The following is a 9,807-nucleotide window of genomic DNA, read 5'->3' on the forward strand; positions in this document are numbered from 1 at the left end:
TGTCTTTATTATATATTTTTTTTGTTTCCTGGCAGGAGAGCTTCAAGCTGCCAAGGCACTGCTTGCCCAAATGAAATACTTCTCAAACATTGAAGAGAAAGTCAAGGAAAAACTTTCTGGATTCATGTAATTTTGCTCCCCCCTGACACACTCTTATTATTGTGATACAAAAGTTTTGTACTGGGGCATCATGATGACTTTGCATTGCTGTACATGCAGTGTTCATAAATATGGATGAACCTTAAACAGAATTGCTTTTTAAATTAGCATCACTTAATTTATTTGTTTAGTTTTTAGTGTTGATGTTCTTTAATCATTCCCTGGTCGTCCACAACTTTGTCAGAGTTAGAAAAACACAAGAAGCTCCTCTTGGTTTTATTCCGGTTTATTCCAAAATAAAAATTTGAATTGAATTGAACAGATAGATATTGGAAAGCCACAACATATTGTATTCTCTCCAATATTCATAAGATATATGAAATGTTGCACCTTTTCGATTATCCACACACACACCCACACACATTTGAAGTGCAACGACATTTTAATCACTAAATAATGTAAATAAAAAATAAAAAAAAATCAGAATAAACGTAAATCACTTTTTATCCGAACACTATCCATCCATCCATCCATTTTCTGAGCCGCTTCTGGAGCGTGCTGGAGCCTATCCCAGCTGTCATCGGGCAGGAGGCGGGGTACACCCTGAACTGGTTGCCAGCCAATCGCAGGGCACAAACAAACAAACAACCATTTGCACTCACAGTCACACCTACGGGCAATTTAGAGTCTCCCATTAATGCATGTTTTTGGGATGTGGGAGGAAACTGGAGTGCCTGGAGAAAACCCACGCAGGCACGGGGAGAACATGCAAACTCCACACAGGCGGGGCCAGGGATTGAACCCGGGTCCTCAGAACTGTGAGGCTGACGCACTAACCAGTCGGCCACCGTGCTGCCATCCGAACACTAATGAACTTAAATTTTATTTACATACATATACATTCCAAATTCACTTGCACCTAATCTCTCATCAAGTATGAAAGGCATTTGTAATTGCATCTTACTGTACTGCTACTAGGAGTCTTCATATGGTTATCAATAGCCGGACAGTGTATTCAGTTCTTCAGGTTTCCTTTAGGTGGAGACATAACACCTGTGCAGCCACAGCTCTGGCATCGTACATGTTGTACAGACTTGATGTGAGCCTAGTAGGAAGTCCGTTATTGCGGCAGACAAGCTCTTCAATAATTCACGGCGGCCTCCTATGTAGCGTTAACACTATGATAATCGGGAAGAGTCGCCAAATGACGATTACCGGTTGAGCCAAAGATCCGTGATCTGTGTGATTTGTACCTTATAAAATGTGCATCATAATGAAACTGGATAAGGTTTTGCAGCAGAATGTCCATAACCCATAATTACTTTGCAAATTGGGTTCCAAATTGCCTCAAACTGGCTGATCGAAGGGGTGCCCCCTAATCTGATAAAGGAACTCAAACTGTGATATCAGGTGCTGTTTGTGACACACTGACATGAGCAACACAGCATTTTACACGCATTTGTTGTTTCATTCATGTTTGCACGCAGTCCAGTGCGCATCCTGACTGGATGATTTAGTCTGCAACAACAATGTCATGTGTTGAGCTTCTTCCACTAGCGAGACCCCTCAACATACACGTGGATTTAATAGGGAAGCTCGTCCACCAGGAGCCATTACTATTTATGTGATAATCAGAAGTCATGCACGGCGTCTTTAAATTAATGAGAAAATGTGATTGACCAACACTAAGGCCGCTGCCATCTCCCGGAATTCTTTTGAAATTGAGTTTGAAAGACACATAAGTGGAGAAATCACCCCATAGACAGCATGAGAAATTGACTTGGATGAGGAGCTTGGCAAAAATGACTGGATATATGTGATTACCATACAACTTCAAGGCTCAGTATCACCATTTACTTTTTTTGGTCTGTTTATTTAGATTCAAAGGTCTGGGTGCGCTAGAATATTATTTTTCTAAATATAATTGAATGTGTATTATTAAGAAAAGTAAATATTGTTACTGTCAGTGGAAATCTGATTGACTGGTGAGAAGTCTGAGGTACAGTCTGCTTTTTGAAATGTATAGAAAATGGATAGATGGGGAAAAAAATATTGTTGTCCAATGAAAATTGTGTATCTCCAGAATTTGTGAGTTTTTTTTTGTTTTGATCTAAAGCATGCCACACAGACAAATGCCGTATGTTCTTTGGATAAAAACAGAAAACTCAAAAAATGCACTGTACAGAAAGGATCTTCATAATACACAAATAAGTGACGGGGATGCACCACCAAGCACACCTTTGGCCAAATGAATTTGTTTGATTCTAGTCAGATACTCCAGATGGGTCGTGTCGCAATGTAGTTTGTTTCACAAATCCATCTGGGAAGGAGATTAAAAAAGTTTGGAAAATAGAAGGCACTTTAAAACAAAATGAAAACAATTGGCATGCATTGGGTGTAAGAATGGGAATGTGACTAAATGTCCTTGACTGCCTATATCGCTCCTCTGTTTATATGCTAGCTCCTTCCACCAGAAATTCGATCGAGGAGACGAGAAGGTTGACAGAGGAGCTAGGCGGGAGGAGGTAGCAATGTTTGAGGGAAATGAGACAATTGTTCCTTGGTGTCATCATTTCATGGCGACGTCCACTAAAGATCATGCCACATCATTGATGTGTGTCTCAAATGAACCATCTGAATGGCTGCATTCCTACCTTCTATCTTCTTCTGTCACCACACGTGTCCAGTTTTTCCACTTAAGTGGGATTACATTAAAGTCAAATAGAATCAATACTGTTACTCTTATCAACTTTGCAGATGCAGAGATGATCGTGATTGGTCTATTTGGTCTGACAAAAAATTGGTCAGGATCAGGTGTGACCACTATTTGGCTTACACGGTGCACCACATAGAGTTGATGAGGTTGTTGATTCTGGCTTGTGGAATGTTGTTCTACTCCTCTTCAATCAATATCATATACTGAAAAAAAATAGGCCTCGTGTACAGGGAAAAAGTCTTAAATGTTTTAAGTTCAGCTCATGAAAAAGGTGTGCACAAACAGGTGTTATATTGATATTTTTGTTCAGTGTAGTACAGTTTCCCCTATCTTAGCTTTTGTTAATCATCTTTAGACAGCAAACTAGCAGGTCAAACTTTGCCGGGCCCTAATTGTGCCAACATGTCTTCCATCAGTGCTTTTCCACGCACTTCTTGAGTTAACAAATGTCATCCTGCAGCTCTGATGTAACTGCTGCTCCTACAACATAAGTTTAATAATTTTTCAGAGTTGCAAATATTTACAAGCATGCTGCCATTTTGTATTTGGTGCATCCATTCCTCTAATAGCTGTTGGGTATTTGTCCTTAAAAGATGCTGATTGGTGTGATTGTTTCTCTTTTTTTAGGGACTGGGCCACAATTGTATCATCTTAAATTGAATCATTTCTTCATTGCCGATTGAAAATCTAGAGCCTTGGTCTAAATAAAAAGAGCAATAAGTTAAAATGAATACTGAATCAGGACATGCATAGTGGAGTGGGGAAATTAACTTATTTGTGTTAAATGGAGCAAAGCATTTGATAATTGCGGCACAACAATGTTCACATTCTTTGAAGTGCTTAGATTGCCCTTGAGTAGTTTTCCTAATGGTGCGTGCCATAGCAGTAGTGTGAACAATATGGACTTAATGTGTTCCTTTGTCAAACAGGCTGACCGTAACGTTCACATAATAACATTAAGCCTGGCAGTGAACCACTCGTAGACTGCAGCAATTCTTCTGACAGCAACTGATCAATTATTCCTCTTTTTCTGGAGCCCTTAGAATTCTATCAGGACCTTCGTCAATGGATACACTGCACCCATTGACACATTATTAAAGTCATTACGCGTTTGTGCTGTGATGTCCCACCATCCGCCATTATCGGTTTTACCTTCACATTCCGAATCTGTGTTTTTATGTTCCTCTCATCCCTAAGGAGCCGGGTCTTTGCCCCTCCGCAGAGCCGTAGCCTCAGCTGGAAGCTGGAGCTCCACAGCGATGAATGTTTTTACTCCGTTTGGTCTTTTGATACAGTTTGATATTGGATGTGCTTCATGCGCTGTCAAATACCAAAAACTTAAAGGCTTTGCAAAAGGGTCTCCTCACACAGAGCATCCACTTTATGAGTGATAAGGCTGAGTGCACTAGTTCCTAACAGAGAAAGAACACTTTGGGGTATTTCTCATGACCAGTTGGGTCATTCTGTTTTTTGTTGTTGTTTTTTAAAAAAATTTATTCTTTTATGTGAGCCAGTGGCGACTCTGCTCTAAGGACAGTTTGAAGGACCGTGCCGCCCAGTTTGAATGTGTTGATGGAAATAAATCAATCAATCAATCAATCATAATAATATTTACATTGTCCCCTGTTTCAAGGTTTGTCTTGTCTCGTTATTCTCAGAAATAAAAAAAATACTACAGTCTAAATTCTAACAAAGATTAAACATCTCAAATCAAGGCAAAATATGCTTCTTCTTCTCAGTTGTTTTAAGAAATATTTCCAAGGGAAACTTTACTGGTCTATTGCAGATAATATTGGTTAAATTGAGTAATATATTGCTTGTTTCATTACTTTTTTACTGAACAGGCCATTTTTCTAATTGACTACGGGGGGTTAATGAGTGATCTTTTTTAAAATTCTGCCTGGGAACAGGTAGCAAATTGAATGTGACATGATCAGGAAAAGAATCTGGTCTTTTTCCGTGTACAGTATATTGCAAGAGTTTTCATATAAAGTTCTAGCGAGGCTGAATCGAGGCATCTTAGGAGGGAATGACATTTAGCTTGTCTGACTTGATTTTAATGCAAACACACATTTGATATAAAATTATAATCTTTATGAATCCCAAATATGGAGTCTTTTGGCCGCAAGTATGTGGTCAAGTCTCCACCAGAGTGGCTAACGTGTCCAAGTGGCAGACTTCAAGGCCTCGTGTGCAAAGCAAGGCGAGCAAGTGAGTGGCTGTGTGGGTTACTAATCCACTCTCTGCCAGCCAGCGCTGAAAAGCATCCATTATCATATTTATTACTCTGAGCACACGCACTTTGATGAAGCCTAGGGTTCTTTTATTTGAATTTTTTGTGCTTTGTTGAGTATTTAGGTCATATTTAGCACGGGGAAAATACCCCTTTGAAACATGCAGTGCTTTTTGTTGAATATAATATTTGCATGCTCATTTAATAAGTTGGCTTTTTCACACCATTTAAAGTGTTGGAAGTAGTGTTGCAGGGATCTCGTTTGACGTGTGTTCCGTGTCTGAGACCAGGGACGCATAAAACATGGTGAATCTGCGTCCGCAGACGAATATCATTGCTTACCCACGTATGTCTGTGTTGCTGAAGTACTTCAGCGAATCATTATGCACTAAAAGTATGAGTCTTTTCTTGGTGCGAGCCAATCAGAGGCAATGGAGGCCGGGTCATCCTTCCATAAATACAATGGATGTGATACTTTCTTCCAGACTCGATAATTTTGTCATTGTTGTGGTAACACCCTGGGGGAACGGCTTTGGCTCCGTAGGTACACATACTTGGGACACTTTAGGGAACGTTAACTATTAAGTTCGCTAGTCCTTGAGCTACTTAGCTAGTGAGCTGCGGCGCTAAACGGCTCGCTCTGGCTTGGTCAATCATGGCGACATACAGAGGACAATAATTGGCGGACCGCGTATGGACCCATAAGCAGTCCCATATGTACCCACACCATAGCCAAAATAGAAAAGTTATGATTCAAGACATACGGGACGCCAGACAGACTTTACGGTAGTGTTAAACCGTACAGACCATGCGAGTTCAGCAACCCCCTTCAGCCAATCAAATCTGCATCTCAGACCGTAATCACTGATTGCGTCCAGCCCAGACAGAGACGAGGAGAAACGTAGCAGGGGAGCGAGAAAGAGACTCAGCGTGGAAGTTGAGTTAAAGAAAAGGTTAAAATGGAACGGTCTGTCATTTTTGTTTAAACTTCTCAATGGGAAGTTCTCACTCGGAGCACTTATTAAAAGTGCATGTGTGTGAAACGCCATTATGAAACAAACAAAACCTCTAACATTTTTCAGTTGTTTGTTAAATTAAAATATGTAAAATTGTTTGAGACTTCATTGTTGTGTCAAGATGCCAAAGAGAAAAGGGGAGATTCAAACTTTATTTTTCTTAAGTTGAGCACTTTATTTGAACATGGATAACTTTCTCTTTTTTATTTACTTGCTCTTATTGTGAAATGTAGCCCTACTTAAATTTAGTAAATGAGAGAACATTACAGTTGTGCTCTTATATTTTATTAACAGGGCTCTAATATCATTATATCAGTAGCATTGAAAAAAACCTTCGATACTTTTGTTTATCGTCAAAGTTTTTGAGAGAGTGCAACAGCAATGCATAACAAAAATATTGTGCAAACAGTATAAAAGATAGAGTTACAAATGTAATAAAAATCTGCTATATAGCAGGACCACGACGCAAGAACCGTGACGTAGGGGAGGATTACTGTATCTGTATTGCATGATGATAAATTGCAGAGACTCATTGTTTCTATGACATGTGTATCCCGGAACTCACATAGTCTCAAGTGTAAAATGATCTGTGTTGCACCAAGTTCCAAAACCAGTACCGTACCGAGGTCCATCCATCCATCCATCTTCTATCGCTTATCTGAGCTCAGAGCGCGGGGGCAGTAGCTTTAGCACTGACACCCAAATTTCCCTCTCCCCAGCCACTTCATCCAGCTCTCATCCTTGTACCGAGGTATTTTGATGTATGATTTTTATTTTTATTTTTAAGTAACGGTAGTTGAATACTAAACAAAACAAAAGAACTATGCGACAGCGCTCAGTTCATACGGTGTCCTCAAGGCCAGTATCCAGTGACTACCTGTATTCTGACAAGTTGTGTGTGCGTGACTTTGTGGGAGCTGGGAGAATGAAATGGCTTCAAACTACAGACTAGCTTCTACAGACAAGTTAGCCCACGCTTACAGAAAAATGCATCCAAACCAATAGGGAGAAGCTTCATCATGCAACAAGACAATGACCCAAAACACACTGCCAACCCAACAAAGAATTTGAACAAGGGGAAAAAGTCGAAGGTCTTAGACTGGCCAAGGCAATCACCGGACCACCGGACCTTAACCTAATAGAGCATGCATTTGACCTCCTGAAGAGGAGACTGAATAAAGAAACCCCCAGAAACAAACAAAAACTGAAAGAGGCTGAAGTAAAGGCTTGGAAAAGCATTTCAATTGAAGAATGCAACAGTCTGTTGAAGTCAATGGGTCACAATAACTGCTTGATGCAGTTATTGCAAGTAAGGGTTCTGCTACCAAATATTAAATGTTATTCATCCATCCATCCATTTTCTGTACCCTTTAAGTTAATTTAATAATGTCTGTTCCAATACATATGCTCACTTGAAACGTGGGTGGGTTCAAACAAAAGGTGCTCTGTCCTGAGTTGTTTCACACATCTAGATGTAAATACCATGAAATAAAAGCTGGAATTCTGAACTTTTGTCTCATATTCATCTTTTGATCTGAAACCCAAATGTCTTCAGTATATAACAAAAACAAAGGATTTGACTTTGCTGATCCAATACTTTTGGAGGGGACTGCAGTGTCAAAGTCAGAATTTTGGTACTAGTTGGAAGAACATTTTCTGGACACAAACACATATTATGTAATCCTGTGGTGCACTTTTAGCACATCTAAAATCATATAAAGGGATGCTTACCCTCTCAATATTGTAAAATTATGGCTATTGTTTGTTTTATACGATTTTTAAGTGGTAAGTGGCAGCAGTAAACCAATTTAGTTTCAGTATTTTAACATTTTGTTGTGTAAAATAATCTATTACACAAACCACTTGCGTAATTTAAAGGCAATTCAAGAGCATGATCATAAAATGTGCCTTTCCAAAAGGAATAATCAGTCTTTATTGACACAGCCAGAGAGGTGTTAATCTAAATATATGTTTATTAGTGTGCCTTATGCTGTCCTCTCACACAGCTAAATAATGTTTTAGAAACACCTCTTAGTATAAAAAAGTCAAATCTATTGTAATTCCGAAGGTGACAGTTAAAACTGAGCGTTATTATCTTTGTAATGACAGAATTCTTGTTAAAGGATACGAAAGTATTGATATGATTGTTTGTTGAGCCAAATTACCACATAATATCTGCATTATTTAATTAGCATACATTCAATATTGAAAGATATGCCATCTGAAATTAATTCAATATTTATTGCACTGTTTTAAAATGTTACTGAAGATGAAAAAGCGCTAGAAAGGATGAGCACAGATTGGAGGCAATCTCCTCAGACCAGTGTAGGAATGGCGGAAAAAAAGGGTTTGTAGCTCCTGTTTTTAATTTCCTATTATGCACCGCATTGTATCCTTCCAGCAGCTGAAATACTGTATATGGCACACACCAGGTGTCAGTATAAATAAAACATTCCTCGCGTGATGTTACCTGTTGTGCAGAAAGAAGCCTCGAAAAACTTTGGTTACATGCTGTTTTTGCTTTACATTTTGACCAGTGCCATCATATAACGACTACATATAGCTTCGCTTGCTCTCAAAACATTGATCTGGGGCGATAGCAACCCCACTCGCATTTCCCACTTTAACAGTTGCCCCAACTACAGAAAAAGAAGAACAAAAAAAGAGATCTCTAAGACAAACTGTTCCATTGTTTGTGTAGTTTAAAAGGGATGACACGCTGAGACACACAAACATGCAGAAGAGCTTTATCTGATTACCTCGGTGAACACTGGGGCACATGGGAGGTTAGAGAGTCATGGAAGTCATTTGGAGCAAGCAAGGCCGGTGAGTGCTTTAACGGTAATGGAAAGAATTAAAAGAACAAAACAAACAAAATCAATGAGGAACATAATTAGTAGTTGTGGTGCACCACACCACTACATGTGATTGATGCTGGCTGAAAAGAAAAATAGATGCAAAATGTTAAATACATCACATTATGACACCCTTTAATGCAGGGTTCACCAACATTGTGCCTCTAGCCCTGTTTTAAAAATAGCTCACCAGTGATGGGACATTGTGATTTCTTAGGAATGGTGTAGAAGTGATCATTTGAATATGTAAACACTGATAGAATAAAAGTGTTGCATATTTATCTGTTTCCTACCATGTTAAATCAGTTTATAATTATTGTGAAAACTCAATAAAATGTTCAGTCTTCACATATTATATATATATATATATATATATATATATATAATGTATATATACATATGTGTATATATATATATATATATATGTGTATATATATGTATACTTGCATTTCCAATCATTTTAATGGAGAAATTAGATATGTGTTTTGCGATATGTATGTGCTTGCAGAACAAATTAAACTCGTACCTCAAGGCACCACTCTACAGTATTTGAAAATTTGTCTTTGTGAATTTCTGAGATCGCTGCAAAGGTTTCTCCTGATGAGATCGTTTACGGGTGGCCGAAATACAACTTTATGTATGACTGCAAGCCTTTGCATGATCCTGCATCGAGAGGTCCTTGGGACTCTAGCTTTTACAGTCAAATCGTGTAAGCCACATCGTTAATGTTCAATAAACCCTGGTGTGAATATTAATGTGATGCTGCTGGAAAGCCACACAAGAAGGTGGGACTGTAGTGCCTCTAACAACCAGCTCTAAAAGTAACATCCTTTGGTTGAGTTTTATTATCACACACAAATACAACAAAGATAGCCTGGATATTACCTC

At 38.8% G+C, this 9,807-nt stretch overlaps 1 protein-coding gene across 3 annotated transcripts in view; it reads left to right on the forward strand.

The window, feature by feature from the left end:
* The window catches only part of hscb (HscB mitochondrial iron-sulfur cluster cochaperone), a 12,534-nt gene extending 4,962 nt beyond the window's left edge, over nucleotides 1–7,572 (forward strand). For 2 of the 3 annotated variants that reach the window (XM_061767390.1, XM_061767393.1), the window contains one exon: nucleotides 36–7,572. In XM_061767390.1, coding sequence (XP_061623374.1) covers nucleotides 36–130 — 95 coding nt within the window. In that variant the 3' untranslated portion in view covers nucleotides 131–7,572. Of the gene's footprint in view, nucleotides 1–30 lie in introns of all 3 variants that reach the window. The other variant, XM_061767392.1, reaches the window with a different exon arrangement.
* The last annotated feature ends 2,235 nt before the right edge of the window (nucleotides 7,573–9,807 follow it).

This window comes from Phyllopteryx taeniolatus, chromosome 3 (assembly GCF_024500385.1).
Source record: "Phyllopteryx taeniolatus isolate TA_2022b chromosome 3, UOR_Ptae_1.2, whole genome shotgun sequence".
NCBI classification, from domain to species: Eukaryota; Metazoa; Chordata; class Actinopteri; order Syngnathiformes; family Syngnathidae; genus Phyllopteryx; species Phyllopteryx taeniolatus.